This window comes from Porcisia hertigi, chromosome 24 (genome assembly GCF_017918235.1).
Source record: "Porcisia hertigi strain C119 chromosome 24, whole genome shotgun sequence".
Classification (NCBI taxonomy): Eukaryota; Euglenozoa; class Kinetoplastea; order Trypanosomatida; family Trypanosomatidae; genus Porcisia; species Porcisia hertigi.
This window is the reverse complement of record NC_090583.1, coordinates 487,447-507,558: the sequence shown is the minus strand read 5'-3', so window position 1 is coordinate 507,558 and position 20,112 is coordinate 487,447. Positions and strand designations below refer to the sequence as shown.

Here is a 20,112-nt window from a genome sequence, read left to right as displayed (position 1 = left end):
ACTGACAGTGGCGATCGAAAGCAAATGCATTGACTCTTCCTCTTTTCTTCAGTCAAATTGCCTTTATTTCATCCAGTTGGGCAGGAGGGGATCGCTGCTATCAAAATCGTCTCGGTCACACACACACACACACACACACCTCTTATATACCCTCCCTTCCTCCACTCCCACACCGTTGGCGATTAAATGTTTTACTCCGGCTGGGAACTGCCTGCGCCGACGTTCATGAACATCGGCGCACTTTCCGAAGAGCTACGCCACGCCAACACCTCCGGAGACGCCGCCGCCGCCTACCTTACTCAGGACATCTTGCTCGGCAACGTCGATGACAACCACCTCGAGTCTGCAACGCAACAGCGACAGTATCATCAGCTCAGCGCCGGTGCAGGGGCGCAGTCGTCTGCGTCTCGCGTCGACGGCAGCGATGCGGTGCAGTACACGCCGTCAGGCCCGTCGGAAGCCATCCAAGTGCATCCCTCTCCGCTGCCGTCTCTTGCACACAGGCGACGCCCCTTTGGCGACCCAGTAAAGGGGGCGGGATGCGTACTACACCTCGCCGCGAGGACCGCCCTCTCCTTCAAGGAGATGGAACAGCTGCTGCACCGCCGCACGACTGGGTCCTCCGACTGCTTCCATGTGAAAAGTAACGCGCCCGCCATGTCACGGGCCGCGGTGGTGTTTATGGAATGCGTCGTCGTTGGGCCATCGGTGCAGCCGGCGGCTGACACAGCCGGTACAGCGGATGGAAGCACCCATCGCGACACCGCCGCGGCATCGCCGACAGCCAGTGCAGGTAAGCCGACACTACCGGCACTTGTGCTGGGGGTCTGTCAGCGATTCCTGAAGTGGTACGGTCTTCCTGGGGAAGCCGAAAACAGTATCGGCTTCTACGTGGCGCAGCGTCTCATTGTGAAGAACGGCAACGAGGACGGGGATGCCGTGAAGTTGCCAGATGACGGACGCAGTGGGATTGGCGGCAGTCGGGTGAACTACGGCGATCATGTCGGTTGCCTAATCGACCTTGTTCGACACCAGCTCGTCTTCACAGTGAACAAGGATATTGTGTCCACCCTTCCGCTGGAGCCATCGCTAGCGGACGGCAGCTACTACTTTGCCATTGGCCTTGCTCGACTCCCGCAACAAGCCACTGACGTGGTGGTACGCTTTTACAGCGGCGCGCAGTGCATGAGCCAAGGCAAATCCTACGGCAGGAGCGAGTCGTCACCGCACCAGCAACAGGGACAACAGCCGGTGTTCCCGCTGGAAAAATACGTGCGCGAACTGGCGCTGCAATGGGTGGAGCGGTGCACTACATTTTTGTCGGGGCAGGAGGGCGAGTCGCACATTCGACAGACTATAACAACGTCCTCGAGTGGGCAGCGGCCGGACGGTGGCTCAGCGCCAGAGGCATCCCACAACACCACAAAGGCAGAGCATCAAACTGCAGAATCTACGAATGCGCTCTGTGGTAGCCGAATACCCTTGGCTTCGGAGGCGCTTCGTGACACCCGAGTCACGGCCATTTTACGCGACTATCTCTCCGTTCGTGGCATGGCGAGTACGTTGCAGGCGCTGGATGCTGAGCTGCAGGAGCTTTCTCCTGCGCAGAGTTGTGTATACGTCGCTCCAGCACATGCGGCTTCTGGGGATTCTGCTGAATCATCCTCGCCACCACCCTCTCCTCAGCCAGCCTCTTCGCGACCCTCGCATGTCCTCTGGCGCCCACCCATGCGAGGCGAAGCGCAGGAGGCGTGGAAACGCTACGCCGCAGGCATGAGTCTCCTTCGCAAAGCACTGCTGGAAGGGGCGGCCCCTGACGCCAGTGGCGCACCGCCGCCGCCGCCTCTTTCCGCTCTTCTTGGCCAGGTGACGCTCTGGCGTCCATCACTTGCCTACGCCTTCGCCTCCATGTTCGAAAGCCACGTGGCAGCTGCGTCGGGGGAAGTCGGTATTGGTGGCGAACCCAGCAAAAGTGGCTCTGGCGCACAAGTCCCGCTCTCCCCGTACGACTGGGTGGGACGCACGATTCACCCATCTCTGTTCACGTTGAGCATGCTGGCTCTTCGCCAGGACACTCGTTACCTGGTGCAATCCTATCAAGCAGTGGAGGAACTGTGGGGCATCCTGCAGTCGTACTTGAGCGCGGCGCGTGCGGCGTGTCAGAGGATACGCGGAGATCACTACGGCCATCGCCCCCAACAGCATCAGGGGTCTTCCTTCGCGAGTGGTAGAGAGGAGACTTCGCCGACGGCCAGCGCTGTGACTGGCAGGAACAGCAAACCCAGCTTTACCAATGACACTGCCTCTTCTGGGGTGGCGGGAGGTAAGTGTTTTGGCCGCCACTCCCTCAACCCCTCCCACGCATCCTTCGCCCCCACACCCGAGGCAGAGCGGCAGGTGCAGGCCGCATTCACGTCCTTCTTCACGCAACTCGTGTGGAACCCGGCACGAGTTCTTCCCTCTCCCATGACGCACATCCGCCGTCCCCCATCGCTCTCCGGTGGTGTAGGCACAGCTGTCCCTGCAAGCTCGGGTGAAGCGCTTGGGGCGGCTTCCCTTGAGGCACTGGCGACACTGGCCGGCCGTACGGGCGCCAGGAGTCTCCGTCACTCAAAGAAGACGCACCCCGCTTCGTACAGGAACCCCAGCTGCCGTCCCCTGGATGCAGATAAGGATGCGGAGGACTTCCGAGCCTGTGCTGCAGCGTGTGCTGCTTCGGCTCGACGAGGCACATCGACTCCAGGGAACGACAGCGGCAACGGGTCGCAGGGGCGGAACCAGCAATCCCCGTCGCCACAGCCACATCCGCACCAACGACGGCTCTATGCAGCGCATGTAGAAGAGGCCATTCTGGTCCTCTACCGCGCAGCTGTTGTACCCGCTCCAGCGCCCTCACGTTCCTCGCAGGTGTGTCTTTTGCAGACGCTGTCTAGTCTGCACACGCATACCGTCAGCACGCTGAGGCAGATGGAGCGTTTTCTGTGGAGTGACGGCAGCAGCGGCGGCGGCGGCGCTGTGGGCTTCGCGAATCGCACCGTCCTGGACTCGATTGACCTGCTGGATACGCTACTACGCACTGTACAGAACCGCTACCGGCAGCAAGTGTGGCGACGTCTCGTGCACACTGTGGAGGACGTCAATCAACAGCTGGAGGAACAGCTGCGGCGCTGGAGTGTGCTCGCTCAGAAGCCACAGAGAACACGGTACACGCCATTTGCGTCGTCGACAGTGCAGGCGCTGCCGCTGGTGAAAGAAGGGCATTTGCAGCGGTCTGTGCGTCCCAGTCGCCAGTTCAAGAGTGAGAGCAACGCGAAAGGCGGAAGCTGCACTCGTGGTGATACTGCTGCCGCAGAGGACGATGGGGCCACGAGGCAGCGGTCTTCGGTGAAGGGGCAAACGTCTACCCTCTCGCTCCTCAAAGGGGAGATGCCCACACATGGGGCTCTGGAGGGTGAGGGCGAGCAGGCGATGCCTCTCATTCCCAGTTACGAGGATCTGACAGCATTCATGCCGTCCCTTCGCATGCTCTGGCGCCGCGTTGCGGCACGGGCAGCATTGGAGCCATCGTTGCACCTCGTCACAGAGCTCTTTGTTCAGGAGTTGCGGCGATCTTTGAGCTTGGCTCCGTCACTGGGATGGCACCAGAGGGCATTCACGGCCCCGTGTACTGCCTCCAACACTGGATCGTCTTCCTCACCAGCTGTCTCGACAGAGGCTGTCCCCAAACCAGCGGCAGCGGTGAGGGCAACGCCGAGCGTGGTGACCGTGAAGCGTCCTCTAAGTGTGGTGTCCAGCCACAGAAGCGGCAGCTCCGACACCCCCAAAACGGTGCCGCGAATCACGCCGCGACTGTCGGGTAAATGCGAAGGCGAGGAGGGAAACGCGGACGAGGTTTCGGAAGCCGCGGCACGGTGGTTCGCTGAGGAGCTGTACCTCAGCTCAATGTACATGAAGCGGGTCTTCAAGCACATGTCGGGTTCATGAGTGCAACATATCGCACAGGCATACACCGACGCACACAACAGTATCCAGCTGGCGGCACCCTCTCTTGCTGCGGCCTTACGAATTACATGCGATGAAGCAGCGCCCCCCCCCCCCCTCTCCCCTCGCGACTCTGTTGACACAGTGCAACCTGTCAGAGGAGAAGCAAGCAAAAAAAAAAAGAGGAATACCTACTAGCAACAGCACCGGTGTACAGGCGGGAGGAGAGGGGAGGGGGGAGGGGCGGTGAAGAGGGCTTCAAAGAGAGTTATCCAACGCTGTCAATAACGTACATTCGGTACGTTTGGGCTTAGTAGAGCGTTGTTTCTATGAGAATGGCTAACGGCACCCATCGAGCAGAGGCGATCAGTTTTGGAGGCATCCACAATTTTGTACACTTGTGTGACGTATGTACACGTGTATATGCGCGCGCCAGGATACTTTCTGCGTACCCTCACATCTCCACCTTTCTTTTCCTCATAGACTGACGACTTACTGATTGTGCCGCTCCCCCCCCCCTCTCCGGGTTTCTCGCGCGCTATCTCCCCAGCTAGTGTCTCTATATGTATTTCATGTCTTGCTGCGCCCTCTTCCCATTCTGTTCACCCGCTGACGACCTCCCCCCGTTTTGCTTGGTTATATGCGTGCGTGTGTGTGTTCCAACACTCCCCCCCCCTCCATCCCTTCCTCCTCCTCCCATGTATCTGTTCTCTTGCGTTACCACTCCTTGTTTGCTTAAACAGGAATATATATGTACGTATATATGTATGTACGTATATTGCGGCAGGGCGAGCGGGGGGAGGCTCACTTCGCTAATTTTTGTCATGAGAACAAACTGACGTGAAGAGGGAGAGAGCGGGAAGGGGTGTGGTGTACCAAGCCCTCGTGTGAATATGCGTGCACTGACACACACACACACACACATGTACCGCGTGTTCATTCCTATATCTGTCAAGAAGTTTTTGCCTCTCTTTTTTTGTTTTATTTTCGCCTTTTTCTCCACCTTCTCTCTTTTTTTTTCGAATGGGATGTTTCGCTCGCCTCGTTTCTTGACGCTCGCCTCGAAAACGCACACGCACATGTAGCGTTGGTCAAAAAAGAGCGTGTGCTGGGTGGCGCACCGCCTCGCTCGACGTCAAGTTATAAAGCCACACAGCAGCTGCAAACCGGGGGGGGGGGAGAAAAGAGAAACGTGTGAACGCGCGGCTGGGGCTTTTTTACTCGTGCTACTGCTGCGCTCCCCTCGGTTATCTCCCTCCATTCCTCAACAGTCCCTCGCGCATTCGACCGGTCAGAAATCTGCTTGGACCCCTGTACAAGTGCGTGGACGCTCTCGTATGTGGTGTTTCGCAGACTATTGGGTGGGGGGCAGGAGGAGGTCACTCTCATATTCACAGGTTTTCTCAGGGGTGCGTGGATGCCATCGTAACTACTTGGATTCCCCCTCTTTTCTCTCCTCGTCGTCTACCTATCAATCAGCGCTGCGTATTTCTATAATGACCGCATGTCGTGTGCCTGTGTCGTCTCTGCCATCATCTCCTCCTCCTCCTCCGCCACATCGTTTTTTTTTCTTGGTTTATAGGGGGCGGGGTGACTGTTGTGCACCATATATCGCCTGTGCTCTGATTCACCTTCCTGCACGCACAAACCTCGCTGCCAGACAGCTATCTCGTCTTGTAACACGCGCGCACACACGCGCGAAGCCCTGAGGAAGGGAATATACAGCGTTGGTGCCTTTCCCCTTTACTCCCACTCAACCCGACACCCCAGTGCACTCGCGATGTCTAGTACTCACCACTTTTACACGGCGACCGGCCGCCCACTGCCGCTGCCACCGAAGCGCCCACCGTCCCGCCACAGCTCTGTCATGCACCTGCCCACCTGCCGTGCGAAACAGGCGCGCAGTACGCCTCTCCGTGTTGACTCTTCCGGTCGGTTTGAGACACCTCACGGTGCTGAGTTTAGTGTCATCTCTGCAGCGCTGCAGCGCGCGTCACAACTTGGTGTGTGCCGCGGCGAGGCTGCTCACCCCTCGCCCGGGCATTCAAACCTGTCGGGTCGGTTGACTTCGCAGAGGTCCTGCAAGGAGCGATCAAGTCCGCTGGCTGTACTGCCAACGGTTCCCCAGCAGCCTCGGGTGTCGACAGAGGCGGTACTCGACGACCTCAACAGTCGGCCCTACTCACAGCTGTCATGTCAGTGTCCGGTTGAGATCAGCTACGCGACACCTCCCCGGTCGATAGTCGCTGCTGCTGTACCTAAGCTTCGCAGCTCCGCTGAGAGCAGTGCGTCTATGAGCCGCACCAAAGGCAGTGCAGCAGCAATGGCGGTGGGAGAGTGGGGTGACAATATCGCACCCGCGATGTCTATTGAAATGTCTATCACGCGCCGAAGCCACGTGTCCACCCACCCCCACAGCCCCCCAGACCCCCCATCAATAGCGGATAGCGGCACTTGCTCTGCAGCAACGAACATCACTGCATTGCGGTACGTGAAATCCAACGGACTCGGCACCTGTCATGATGATGAACTGCGGCAGGCCGAGAGCCCCCCCACCCGTCTTCAAACGTATCAGCAACAGCAGCGAAGGTCAGATGACCCAGTTGCCGCGGAGGCTACGGCTCACCGACAGGGCTTGGCAACGAGTGACACGGGCACTAGCAAGCGAGGAGGAGGTGTATCACATGACTGCGCGGCGAACGAGGTGATATCACACAGTAGCGGCACGCGCAGCACTTGCAATGCACATGTGGGCTACGAAGCCCCTCACAACAGTTCTCTGCAGAGCAATAGTAGTGAGGCGCTCTCGAGGGGGCAGGCGGTGGTACGCCGCCGTCCCACCCAGCAGTACACTGAGTTCAATATGGAAGACAGCCGGTCCTCGAAACTGTATGTAACCCCGAGTCCCGTGCCAAAACACCCGACAGAGTCCAGTAGCCAGCAGAAGGCTATGGTGGCTCTTCTGCCAACCCCAGGGTACAGCACCCACCCTTCCCTCAACGCCGAAGACCCTCTGGAAATGAGCACCCCGATCGCGGTGCGGGTGCACCTTATGTCCACGTCGCAGCTGCACCACGCCAACTCGGCCTCTGTGTCTGCCGGGACACTGGAGGGTACGGAACTGTTGCCGACAATGCCCCGCCTGCAAGGACACTGCAACGGCGGCAACGTCAATCGTCCTTACCGCACCCTAAACCGTTTTATAGCGTATCAGCCCGAGGCAGAGCGGCACGGACTAATGGAGATGATGGTGAACTACGCCGGTTACGAGAATGCGTTGTGTGACGCCTTGCGTAGAACATATCAAGATAATTCCACTATGCTGAAAGCCATGTGCAACCGCGGGCCGGCGGTGCCACTCTTGAAGAATGATCCTCCTCTCGGTAACACCGCATACACCCCCCGCAGAGCACATCTACGCAGCGCATGCAGCTGAGAAGGCGACGGGTAACCAGCCCCCTACCCGTTACGCACCGACTAGAGAAGGCGCGGCCGTCGGCGAGTGAGACACGGCGGGCAAGCAGCCGTGCAGGGCGCTTCACAATTGCAGCAATCTGCACACGTGTGTGGGCGGGGGGGGAGGGGGGAGGGAGGCTGCATGTATAATAGCCCCCGTCGGAGAGGAGTCCGGCGCCCGTGGTGGGGAATCTACAAATATCCGGGTAAAAACAAGACTTCAGAGGACGAAAAAAGCTGCTTCACTTGCAACCCCTTGGGTGCACCTAAGGTGCGCCCATCGTGCTAGCACCACCACCTCGCGGTGCCTCTTCCGGACCATGCCCGTCTCCCTGTTCACGTGTGTGTGTGTGTGTGTGTCTGTGCTTGTGCGTGCGTCCCTGAGACTCCTTACCGCACAGGGCGTTTCATGTTGCTGACCGCTGTTTTGGTTGCCTTTACCTCGACAGGCTCATCTCTCTTGCTCGCACGCTCCTGAAAGCTCAGCAAGTCTGCGCACGAGTGAGCAAATGAGAGGAGAGGTATTCGGGTGCTAGGGGGGAGGGTCAATGAAAAAGAGGGGCAAGGAAAAAGGGAGGGGGAGAGGGGGGGGCATCAGAGCCACCATTGCCCACTCCTGTGAGAGGGATGCCAATTGCGCTGGGTCCCTCAGCTGATGTAAAGTCACTTCTAGTGATGATGATGGGGTCCCACGCCTGCGACATCTGGGTTGTGAGGGGAGGGGCAGCGGTGGACCTCTCGCTACGGGTGTCGGCGGTCAGGTGCTCCGTCGCGTCGCGTCGAGGCGACCCGTGTCCGCGAGCACGTCTGCGCCATCTGTATAGATGGGCGAAGTGCGAGGATGACAGGGGCGTATCTCGTCCCGTCATTACTGCTCACAGGTGGATGGCCCGAGCCACCCCCGACAGTGTACCACGTTGCGGCCTTCGAAGCGTGCGTGTGGGTCCCCGGACTCGAGGGAGAGGCCGTTCTGATATGGCGGGAGTCGTCATCGCTAGAACGCGCGTCTACCGCTACTTCACGAGATGAGATGCATTGGTGGACGGGGCCAGGACTTAGTGTGTGGGGTCGAACCCGCATAGGTGTTGTATCGGTGGATGCGCACTTTGAGGGGGAGGGGGGCGAGGGAGTGAAAATCTCCATCATCTTATATCCTGTATACGTCCACCAAGACTAGGCTGCCCCCCCCCCTCTCTCTCCTGCACTCCAGCCTCAATTCACATTTTTCTCTCATTGTTTCCCAGGGAAGACTCCCTGGGGGACAGCGACACGCGGAAGACCTCCCTCATGTGCCGCGCATACCTCATCACCCGCAATCTTTTCACACGTGAACGAAACCCGTGCTTGGACTTCAGGGCACATGAACTCGGGGCAGTGAGGGTAGTATCAGTTCTCGGTAGTATAGTGGTTAGTATACCCGCCTGTCACGCGGGTGACCCGGGTTCAATTCCCGGCCGGGAAGCTTTTCTGTACAAATTCAGTAGCCCGGCTCATTCCCACCCTTTCAAGCCCAACTCGCCCTCCTGTCGACCTCGGGGGGGGGTTGGGAGCACATGTACACCCAACGCTGCCCTGCAGTGTTATCCTTGAATATCTCCCCCCCCCCTCCCCGCAATCATCCCTTTCCTGACAACCCACGCCCTGTCTCCATAGTGTTGTTACACGCAGATCTATATGTGTATATATATATACACGTAGAACCCCCACTCATCTCTACACACACGTGGCCCCTCTGCTAAACCGGAACAGCATCACTCCTACTTATTTGTTCTTCTGTTGTCTCCAAGACAAAATACAGACAGTCGCGGACGACAGAGTATTCTCAACTCCCGTTGTGGTACACTTTGGTGTGTGTGTGTGTGTGCGTGTGTGTGTGCGTGTGCGTGGTATCACCACTCTTTTATTTCTACATTTTCCATCCCGCTTATGCACTCTTCCTTCATCTCGCCCTAGCTTGTAAACAACCAATTGTCTCATGCTGCGAGTCCAAGAAAAGCTGTCTTGGTGTAGCCGCACTGGGCTGCAGACTGCGGGTGCCATAGTAGTAGCCCTGCTATGTGCACTCCACTGCTGCTGCTGCTTCGCGGGCGCAGCGGTCGAGGAAGAGCCACTGGTGCTGCACACAAGTCTTGTAGACCTCCTCAACGCGGAAAACGGGCTCTGGACAGTCTCGCTGGGCACACTCAATGCTGCTTACCCTCCAACTGTGTGGACGGCGATGCACGAGGTGCATGTCGAGATGCAGCCCTCTGAGTCGGCCGCTTCGCTCTCCTTCACGCAGCCACCGCTGAGCAGCTCGCTTCATCACACAGAAAATGCCGAGGAGGAGTACGACGGCGACGGTGCGGCGACGGAAGAGCGAAGAGCGGTGCTTAGTGACGATGTCTCTACTCGAACGCATCGCCAGGGGCCCTTCGGCCACCTCGCAACGTCCCTCCACGGACTTTCCTGTGAGGAATACAGGACGGGCGGGCGAGGGCGGCAGAGCTCTATTCAGGGACGGTGCTTCTTCCTGCGGGACGACGGTGGGGACTTCTTTGTGCGCTATGAGGTGAAAAGGGTAGATACCGACGCGCCAAAGGGTTACGGCGAGGAGGCAGTGACTGCCAACACACGCACAGCAGTACCCCGCCACCGGCCAGCCCGTGCTCAGACGCAGGCTGCCTTTTCACCCCAGGCGAAGGTGAAAAGCGGTGTTGCGGCGTCTGAGTCGGAGCCGCGGATCGTGCACAGCACCTCTCAGAGTGGCGTGTGGGCCGAGAACGTCCCTGTGCTCGGTGGTAGCGCAAGCGCGGCAGAGGAACACGTTCGTATCGGCGACGTCATTATTGATGAGTACATCCAAGAGATGCCAGACGCGCGCCGCTCGAAGCAGACAGTACTGACGTTCGCCATGGTGACGACCCCGAATGTCGGTGCTTCGGCGGCTGGAAGCAGCGGTGATGTGATGCATATTCGTCTGGAGTGCGTTACAGGTGTTTTTTACGAGGACACAGTGAAGCGTAGCGCAGGCGCAGTGAAGGCGTCGCGCACAAGTATTTTCCACCGTTGGCTGTGGCCTGTAATGTTTGTCGCTGCCATTTATATGATGGTGGCGGCAGCGGTGCGGCTGGTTACCTGGCGCAAGACGTCGCAGGGAGGCGCGACTTCAGCCACTACCGGTGCAACAAAGAAGCACCAGTAATGCGCAGAGCCCACAGGCGCGCGGATCACATCGGCCGCGGCTCACCTTTTCTCTACTTTGTGGTGTGCTGGGGACAATAGTAGCGGCAGGGGAGGGCGGCGGCAGCGGCCAGGACAAGAAGGCGGGCAAAAAGCGAGCGGTCAGGAGAAGTTGAGAGAGGGGGTAAGGGCTCTGTGGAGGGAGGAGGCGGAGGTTGGGAGCTGAAACACCAACCGATTGACAAGGTACAAGTGTCTCTCCCCCCCCCCCGATTTCTCTCCTCCTCGCTCTCCTTTTCCCATCTCACTCACAGCCTCCTCCTCCTCCTCTTCCCGCGCCCGCGCCCTGGCTCGCTGAGTACAGCAACCGATCCAGGCGCATGTGTTGGTGCTTGCCACCTTTCTGTGTGTGTAGATCGGATGTGGAAAAAGGCCATAGGCATTATGCCTTCTTAATTGTTACCCCTCCGTCCCGCCTATTGTGCACTGTTGCAGCAGTTTAAAAAAAAAAGAGTGAAGGTGCGCACAACCACCCCCCCCCGCCCCCAAGTCTGACTGACTCCAATCAAAACTGAGAAAAGAGGAGAAAGAGGGAGGCATCTCGTTTAGAGAAGGGGAGAAGGGTGTGGTGAGAAGAGGCGACTGTATCAAGGAACATGCATCGAGAAGCAGTGCTTCTACCTGTGAATGGGTGTCCACCAGTCTTCGGCAATGCTCTTCAAGGTTACCGCTGCGCTAATTGTGGCGGTTTCTATGGCGCCTGTAACGTACCCGATCATTGGCGGCCACCGACCCCGCCACTGCGTTGTCACCAGAACCACACGCACCCGCATCTCCTTTATCTTGTGCCTCCGCCTCCTCCTCCCCCCTCCCCTTCACCTTTCTATGCACTCCACAGCAACCCATCGAGCATTTTCCCTCTCTTGGCCATTCACGCACCGGTCAACTCTCCCCCAATACCCACAGTCCAGGCTCAGCCCACACACCACCATGTCCGTGCCGATCGACCAACTCACGAACGCGCAGGTTAAGGAGGAGCTGCGCACATTGTATGGTGTCACCAACTTTGACGACTGTATTGAGCACAGCGATCTCCAAAAAAAGCTCCAGGCGACTCGTGACTCGGTCCCGATCACACACGGCCTCCGCTACGACACATTGCTGCAGATCGGCAATGAGAAACCAACCGGGATCGTTACCCTCATCCACGGCCTCGGCGACTCCGCGCACGGTTGGAAGGACATCGGCTGCGAGCTGTTGAAACGCCTGCCACACCTTCTCTTCCTTTTGCCTAGTGCCCCGTCACGTAGCGTGACTATCAATGGCGGCATGCAGATGCCCGCGTGGTACAACATCATGGGCATGATCGGCGACGACTTGCGTAGCGGCCAACAGGATGCTGTCGCCATTCGACAGTCCTGCGACTACGTGCGTAGCATCGCCCACATTGCCACAAAGCAATACGGCATTGCGCCCCAGCGTATCGTCTACGGTGGCTTCTCCCAGGGCGCTGCAATCTCGCTTTGTGCTGGGCTGACCGCGCACATTGCCCCTGCCGGAATCGCATGCATGTCCGGCTACCTGGCCGCCTGCTCGGATGTGCTGCCGCGCATTGTGCAGAAGGCCGTCCCCATTACCATGTTCCACGGCCGCAACGATACGATTGTGCCCCTTTCTGCTGCGAAGGAGACAAAGGCAGTTTTGGAGAAGGAGGCCGGTGTTTCCCCGATCCAGTTGTTGGAGTACGACATGGAGCACAGCGTCCTGCCGCAAGAAATAGATGATCTTGTCTCTTTTATTTCTCGTGTGCTACCGAATACGCCCTCGGATGGGAACTGAACGGGGGAGAGAGGGGAGGGAGGGAGAAAAAACAAACGAGTTTGTTTGTCTCCGGACATGGAGTCCTCGCGGGGTGTTGGGATTGGTCATTATTAGTTTATCAAGCCAAGTAGCAACTCTTGGCGCCGTGAAGGTGGTGGTGGGTGGGGGAACAGAGAGAGAAAGAGGAATGCAGCCCCCTCCCACCACCTACTAACCCAATCAACCTTTCACATTGGGAAGTGGTACGCGAGGGGAAAAGTAAAAGATGAAAACATGTAAGCATCAACAAAAAAAACTCAAAGAAAGAGGACCGTCTTTGGGCATTATACGGCTGCCCCCTCCCCCCAACTCATCTCACCACCCGCCGTTACACGCGTGTGGTGCGGAGAAGGGAATGAGGGGGAGGGGGAGGGAGTGTCATCCTTCATGATTATTATTATTACCACTGCCATTACCATCTACCCCCCCCCTTTTCTCCCTCGGTACTTGTGCATTTTGTTTTTACATTTTCATGTGCAAGCGGGTGCATGCGACGGCTCTTGGGGTGTTCCCCATGTGCGATTCTCTTCTCTTCACCCTCCAGCCACTTCGTGCAGGGCCACCGCCAGTCTCGCGAAGACGCTGAAGGAGGTCTGGCGCACGGTGAAGCAATACTTGTGTGTGTGTGTGTGTGGCTGTATGCGCTAACCTCCTTGCCTTTCGCGCTAGTGCAAGGAGAATAACAACAAAAAGAAGTCGCGCCGTGTCTGTGTGATTTTCTCCTTGTGCGATGCGACCCACGTTACTCCTATTTCCAGCAGAGGCCCTCCGCCTCACCTCACTGCGTCTCCAAAGCAACAACAACAATAGCAGCAGCAGCAGCAGCGGTGGTGGTTATCGCTTTTTCGAGGACATGTACCCAAAGCACGACCCGGCCCCGCGGTACAGGTACTACGAGGACCAGATCCAGAGTCCCACAGTGAAGTCACTGGAACCCAAGAAGCAAATGTCAGAGACAGAGAAGCTGCATCATCTCCATGATTGGCAAAAAGACAAGGAGGGGTTCACCCCACCACCAGAGTTCGGCTGGCCAGAGGAATGGGGCCCGGAGCCCGGGGAAGAGGGGCACAGCGAATGGTACAAGAAAAATCGCATGTACATGTCCTATGAGGAGAAGTCGCGCTACGACTTACGAGCCGGCGTGCCAGTGGAGAAGAACTCAATGCGGCACCAAGAGATGCCCTACCAGAAGCGCATGAAGGCAGCCTATGTGAATTTAGAAGAAAAGAGTCCGCAGTACTTCGACACACGCCAGCGCAAGTACTGGGCTGAGTACTCGTACGAGGATCAGCGCGACACGATGGGCAAGGCACGTGACGACTACATCAAAGAGTGGCTTGAGGAGCCAGGGGTGACCAAAGAGAACGTGGCCAAGAAAATCGGCGACTACAACGGGACTGCAAAAAAACAAAATGTGAAGTCTGTACAGCGCCGTCCCGAGTGGGAGCTGGCGCCGCGGCCCGAGTATGATGATTGAAAATAGACAAGAAAGGAAATGGGGGAGAACGCAAAACGAGGTGCACTCATGTACCCCCTCGCCACTCCTCTGTCGTTCTCCGTGACTGGGCCTCACATGCTTGGCGCTGCTGCTGCTGCTGCTGCTGTGCTGATAATAACAAAGGGTCGGTGTGAAGAAAAGTATAAATAGACAGTGATGGATACTACTGCTCAACGTGTTCTTTTTTTTTGTTATCGTTTATTGTTTAGGGGAAAGAGCGTCGTGCTCCTTGACTTTATATTTCCCACGCGCGCGTGTGTGTGGGTGTATCACGTGGATCTCCCATACTCATATATATATATATAGATATATATAGAGAGAGAGAGAGAGGGACAAATACAGGAGGGAACTCTGTCTCTGGTATTTGAGTCGCACCGAATCCTTTTTTCACTCATGTACTTGGCCATCCGTATCTCCCCTCTCCTTTTCCTCCCCGGCCACCACCCCTCACGGCACTCGAAAAGTCGTCATCACCTCAATGCACGCGCACGATTGAGTGCTCACCGTTGCTATGGGCTCCAATGGGGGGGGGAGGGAGGGAGGGAGGACTTCTGCGGGCCAGCCATCGTGAACGCCATGGCATGGAACCGAATCGTATCTTTTGCGTCACTTGGTTGCATATTTTTCTCCTCTCTTTCACGCCGTATCATCCCCTCACCTCCCCCCAAAAAAATCAACAGCAGGAGAAAACAAATCAGGAAAAAGTGAAGTGGAGGTGCAGCTGTAAACTTGCCGTTGGCACACCTACACGGATTTACAGAACATCCGATGCTTCGGTTCAGCCATGGGGGCCGGCTCGTGGCGGTGTTGGTAGCCTCGGCTTTTACCCCAGTGACAATCACGGCGGTCCGCCGAATCTCTTCGCCAAGCAACGCGTCTTCACAGTCAGTAGGCACTGCACGGGCACCTCCTCTCTCCCACACGTCCACCGCATCATCAGGCCGGCCCAAGCTCGTCAAGCAAGTCTCCTCGCCGGCGACAAGAGCGGCATCAGCCGCCCGCATCCACAAGTTTAGCGACGACAAGGCAGGGGCCTCTGCGTATGTGGGCAACGCAGACGACGTTCCGTCGTACTCCGCAGTTTCCCATATGAGCTACCTCCTCCTGCACAGCCGCCGGCTCTGGCTTCCGCTGGTGCTGTACGCAGGCTACTACCTACTCTCGGCGTTCCTCAGTCCGATGCAAGCGGGTCTGTACGCGACGGCCAGTGTCGTGGCCCAGCGACTGAGCGTTCACGGGCGAAGCAACAAAATTCAGAAGGATATGACTGGGTACACATGCGTTGTGACAGGCGGCACGAGCGGCATTGGTCTCTACACGACGATGCAGCTACTTGACATGGGTGCTCACGTTATCATTGCTGCGCCTCCAGGAAAGGAGGAGGACACGATGAGTTTTCTGCAGCATAATTGCCGCTTGCATCCTCAGGCAACAACTACAGCGAGCCCGTCATTGCCATCGTCGTCGACTTCCACACCCCCCGGTGCTCCTGCGTGTGAGCCTCTTGAAAAGCGCATCACCTTCATCAGTATGGACTACATGGACCAATTGGGGGTGGTGGCGGCTGCTGCGCGCATCAAGGCCCTCGCGCACGACCGCATCGACCTCCTGGTGAACTGTGCGGGTGTGTGGAAAGAAGAGCCGTCAGTGACAAAGCAAATGTTCGAAGAGCACATTGGCGTCAACTTTCTTGGGCCTTTCCATCTCACCGAGGCGCTGCTACCGTCTTTGCGCAAGTCGCCACACAAATGCGGACGCGTTGTGTACGTCACGTGTGCCTCGCACAATGGGGTCTCCAGCGCAAACGTGGTGCGTGATCGCATGACACTGCTCCCGGGGCCGTGTGAGTTGCAGATCACCGCCCGGTGCTACAGTGCCTCGAAACTCGGCAACATTTATCATGCCCAGTCCATTGCAAACCGCCGCTATGAGGGTATACCAGCGGGTCGCCAGAGTGATCTACACCCCGTTGATGTATGCTGCGCTGACCCGGGCTTTTGCTTTACACCGCTGCAGCAAGAGAACGTGAAGCCGTTCCTCGGCAACAACATCGTCGCTCGCACGCTTCGATCTCTCTGGATTAAGGATGCGTACGAGGGAAGCCAAACCGTCGTGAATTGCTGCGTGCGTGACACGGTCGAGAATGGTGGCTACTATGCCGAGTGTGCCTTGATGCCGAGCGGGCTCAGCAAGCGTGCGCAAGACCCACGGAGCCGCGACGAGGTTGTGCACTGGGCATTGGCAAAAACGATCGCCAAGTACTACACCGTGCGACCGGGGTAGAAGGAGAAGGGGGCGGGGCACCCCATCGATCGAGTAGGCTTTTGCATGAGTCCATCTGAATGTGTGTCTGTGGTGTGAGGGAAGTTGGTTGTGGTCTGAGATGCTGATGGAGCCCCACCTGGGGCGGAGGAGAAGGGGAGCTGTCTTCACAGGCACGCTTTTATATGCGTGGCGATAAACTTCAAGAGCCACTTGAATACATGCAAGACCGGCGGGGGCCCTCTCAGGGCTGGAGGGCATCTGTGATGAACACCCATCCCCCCTACCCCCTCCTCCACCCCAAACACACACACACCTTGTGTGCATCTATCCGTGAATGTGTGTGTGTGTGTGCGTAAATACACGTATATATATATCCCTGAGGCTTGAGAAAAATGTTGCGAATGTGAGGATACCGCTTGTGTACCCCCCCCCCCTTCGCCACCGCCTCTCTTCGACTAGGTCTCCGCCTACTGGTGTTACGATGTGGGTTGTGTTTGAGAGTGGTCGACCATGTACTTGTTTGTACTTCCTGCATTGCACCATGAGCCTTTCTCCTCTCTTCTGCGAAAAAAAAAAATCGCACGAATGGCGTGTGTGCATGCGTGCGCACACCACCACCTCGTTTCTTTTTTTTTTATTTCATCGATATTTGATCCATCACATGCTCCCGTACAGGTGGAGGGAAGGAAAAGAGAAAGAGCGAGGTAGACCTTCAAGGGTAACCGAAGCGCTGAGTGCAACATGTATCAGCACCACTCCAGCGCCTCTGTCGTTCTAAAAACAGCCGCTTCACGGGTGATGTCCCGGCGCTTACCGCTCGGTGCCGCCCTGCTTCGTCTCCATCGCGGCTGCGAGGATGGCTTTCACGGGACCACCTCCCTTGCCCATTGCTATGGACTGGCTCATACCTCCGCGTTCGCTGTAAGACGCCACTGGATGAGCGAGGGCTCGCGTGGGTTGGTACCCCCGATCTCGGCCTCTCATCCACCCTCGTCTTCAGTGCCGCTCGCAGCTACGACAGCATCATCGGATGGCGTCGTGGCAGCGACCTCCTCGAACGGCTCTGGTGCAGCAGCGCAGCGAATTAAGATGCGCTCTGCGCGTCCGTCGCCGCGCTCGATATCGCATGTGAGGCAGAAGCCACTCTTCCCTGGTATGTTCCGCCACGTCTCGATGTTCGAGGGTGAACATGTCTACCACTACGGCCGCCACACCTTCACCATCATGCGAGATAGTGCGGCCATGGGCATCATACCGGCAGGCTGCATCCTCGGCTACATTATTACTCACATGCCCTCATGGCCAGTGATTCCGTTTGAGGCGCAGTGTGTGTTTATGGCATGCTTGTTTGTGCTGTCACGACTCATGGCAGCTGGCAAACGAAATCGATGCACCAAAGACCTGACCGGTCGGCATGTTGTCCTCACCGGCGGTACCAGCGGCATCGGCAAGGTCACCGCCGCGCAACTAGCAAAGATGGGGGCGAGCATCACTATAGTGGCCAGGGACTCCCCGCACGCCGCGGCGGCGCTCGCGTACGTGCGCAGCTACGCCAAGAACAGTGCGGATCAACAAATTCAGTTACAGCCTCTCAACCTAGACGACTTCATTGCGGTGCGGGAGTACTGCAAGCGAGCGCGGAAGAATCACCGTCCCATTGACATACTCGTGAACGCGGCGGGGGTGCTGCAGGAAAAGCATACGACGACACGCTTTGGGGATGACATGCAACTGGCCATCAATTTTCTTGGTCCCTATTTACTCACCGAGGGTCTTCTTCCACTTGTGGAGGAGGCGCGCGGCCGCATCGTCTACGTCGCCTGCGCCGCGCACGTGGGTGTGAAGGGGAACGTGGTGTCCACTTACCTCAGTGGACGTGGGGTGTGGTCACCACGAGTGGCAAACAAGTTCGATGGCTTGGAGCAGTACGGATTTACGAAGCTCGGTAACATCTACCACGCCCAGCAGCTTGCCCTCCGCTCTTACCCGCAGCCGGAGAAAAACAATGCGTCATCGAGGCTGACGCGCCAGCAGCAAGTCAACGAGACTGTTGGTGGATGCAAGAAGCCTCTTTCGTATACATCCGGATACGCTGCTGCAGCGGCAGCCGCAGCAGCCTCCCAGGCGAGTAGGACTGAGGCCACTAGCTCCACAGCCACTGTCAACATCGAGCCACGGTTCACGTGCTGTGCTTGCTCCCCGGGGGGCGTTGTCACGAACCTGTACCGTGGTCTTCCGCTGGCGGGCACCTTCAAGTATCTCTACTACCTCTACATCCTTATCATGCGCACCGCGTGGGAGGGTAGCCAGACGGTTGTGAACTGCTGCGTGCGGGACGACTTCAAGAACGGCGGTTACTATATGAACACGCGCTATCAGCCAGGCGGACTGTCCAAGGCGGCCTGTGACGTCACGGAGCGCGAACAAGTCATGAAGTGGGCGTACAATAAGATGAAGCCGTACATGAAGTGGGACTAGAAGGCGTGCAGCCCTGTAATGTCTGCACATGCATGCACAGAGAGAGGGAGCACGCATGGAGGGGGGAACACGATTTGGTCACAACAAACTAAAACAAAGAACACGAGAACACTGCGCAACGTAAAACTATTGGGTTAATATCCACACATACATGCACACCCACGCAACCATATGAAAAAGAAAGGCGTAGTGCGGATCGCTGGGGACGTGGGAGAAAGGGGAGAGGCATGCACGGTGTGGCTCGTGGCCATTGTGGTTGCCCAGCGCAGCTGTTTATTTATGCCACCTTCTCATCTCTCGTTTGTGTGCGTGTGTGTACGTGCTTGAGCTGAATAGGGAGGAGGGGCACTCGCCCTTTTCTAGACCACTCCGGAGTGATGAGCACGGGTAGTGGATATGAGGTGGTGGTGGTGCCCTAAAATAATGCTACATTTTTTTTTTCTTATTCATGTGCACCTCTCTCAGCTTTCTGTCTTTACCCTCCCTGCCCCCCCCCGCTCCTCCTCTTCCTCTTCCCCGCCCTCCCCACCTTTTTTTTTTTGAATCCTCGACACTGTCAGCCCCTTTTTACCGACCTTCTCGAAACAACCAAAGCAATCAAGCTCTCTCTTTCTCTCTCTTGCCCCACTCACTGACCCCACCCCCTCCCCCCACACACACGCACACACATAACGCTTTTATCCGAGCACAGACGAACACACAGACTGACTTTCAGACTGCTTCATCCCTGCAACATAGTACATAATGGGACTCACTCCGGATCAGACGCAGCGCGTCAAAACCGCTTTCCTCAGCTATGCACAAGGACAACCCAATGTGAGCGAGGCCATGATAGACCAGTTAATCTGTGGCGCTATCCCTGGGCTGTCGTGGGAGCAGCTCCAGGCAAAGAAGGCAGTTCGCAAGGTGGGCGCCGGCGGCTACAACCTTGGCGACTTCTTCGCCATTGTGAACTCCGACCCGGCGTACATCACCTTCATCCAGCAGTACTTCCCGCCTGCGCCACCAGAGCAGAAGGAGCCGGAGGTTGACGCGCTGGCTCTGAAGACTGCCAAGGGTTTTTAACCACACAGGCACAGGGGGGGGTGAGTGGAGTGGAGTGGAGTGGGGTGGGTGGGTGGGGATCAAACGCGGCTGTGGCTAACGGCGCAGGGACTCGTGTGAAGTCGTACAATTGTGTGTGCGTGTGCTTGTTTGTCATATGCGCAGCTCACGCTCTATGACATGTGCGCCGTGCCCTCTGCGCGTGCTAGGTGGCGCACCTCGGGGCGTTTGTGGGTCTGTGTATACGGAAGCGTCAATGGGAAAAGGGGGGAGCTGTCACCACATTCATGAAGCTTCCCCCAAATCCTGCCTCCTGCTCCCCTTCCCGTCCCCACTGTGTTTCTCGAGCGTGTGCGTTTCGTAATGAT

General features: G+C 57.4%; 8 protein-coding genes across 8 annotated transcripts; all 8 read left to right on the top strand.

The window, feature by feature from the left end:
* Positions 1–186: 186 nt before the first annotated feature.
* On the top strand, positions 187–3,984 carry JKF63_05669 (uncharacterized protein; the record flags this gene model as incomplete). The annotated part of the gene is made up of 1 exon (XM_067901625.1): positions 187–3,984. The coding sequence occupies one exon, from the start codon at positions 187–189 to the stop codon at positions 3,982–3,984; it is 3,798 nt and encodes a 1,265-aa protein (XP_067756891.1).
* Positions 3,985–5,761: 1,777 nt separating this feature from the next.
* JKF63_05668 (uncharacterized protein) lies at positions 5,762–7,417 on the top strand (the record flags this gene model as incomplete). Its single annotated transcript, XM_067901624.1, has 1 exon — positions 5,762–7,417. The coding sequence occupies one exon, from the start codon at positions 5,762–5,764 to the stop codon at positions 7,415–7,417; it is 1,656 nt and encodes a 551-aa protein (XP_067756890.1).
* A 1,995-nt stretch (positions 7,418–9,412) lies between these two features.
* On the top strand, positions 9,413–10,621 carry JKF63_05667 (uncharacterized protein; the record flags this gene model as incomplete). The annotated part of the gene is made up of 1 exon (XM_067901623.1): positions 9,413–10,621. The coding sequence occupies one exon, from the start codon at positions 9,413–9,415 to the stop codon at positions 10,619–10,621; it is 1,209 nt and encodes a 402-aa protein (XP_067756889.1).
* A 968-nt stretch (positions 10,622–11,589) lies between these two features.
* On the top strand, positions 11,590–12,438 carry JKF63_05666 (uncharacterized protein; the record flags this gene model as incomplete). The annotated part of the gene is made up of 1 exon (XM_067901622.1): positions 11,590–12,438. One exon carries the CDS (start codon positions 11,590–11,592, stop codon positions 12,436–12,438), a length of 849 nt encoding a protein of 282 aa, XP_067756888.1.
* An 874-nt stretch (positions 12,439–13,312) lies between these two features.
* On the top strand, positions 13,313–13,936 carry JKF63_05665 (uncharacterized protein; the record flags this gene model as incomplete). Its single annotated transcript, XM_067901621.1, has 1 exon — positions 13,313–13,936. One exon carries the CDS (start codon positions 13,313–13,315, stop codon positions 13,934–13,936), a length of 624 nt encoding a protein of 207 aa, XP_067756887.1.
* Positions 13,937–14,725: 789 nt separating this feature from the next.
* On the top strand, positions 14,726–16,240 carry JKF63_05664 (uncharacterized protein; the record flags this gene model as incomplete). The annotated part of the gene is made up of 1 exon (XM_067901620.1): positions 14,726–16,240. The coding sequence occupies one exon, from the start codon at positions 14,726–14,728 to the stop codon at positions 16,238–16,240; it is 1,515 nt and encodes a 504-aa protein (XP_067756886.1).
* A 723-nt stretch (positions 16,241–16,963) lies between these two features.
* Positions 16,964–18,700, top strand: JKF63_05663 (uncharacterized protein; the record flags this gene model as incomplete). Its single annotated transcript, XM_067901619.1, has 1 exon — positions 16,964–18,700. One exon carries the CDS (start codon positions 16,964–16,966, stop codon positions 18,698–18,700), a length of 1,737 nt encoding a protein of 578 aa, XP_067756885.1.
* Positions 18,701–19,444: 744 nt separating this feature from the next.
* Positions 19,445–19,765, top strand: JKF63_05662 (uncharacterized protein; the record flags this gene model as incomplete). The annotated part of the gene is made up of 1 exon (XM_067901618.1): positions 19,445–19,765. One exon carries the CDS (start codon positions 19,445–19,447, stop codon positions 19,763–19,765), a length of 321 nt encoding a protein of 106 aa, XP_067756884.1.
* Positions 19,766–20,112: the final 347 nt, after the last annotated feature.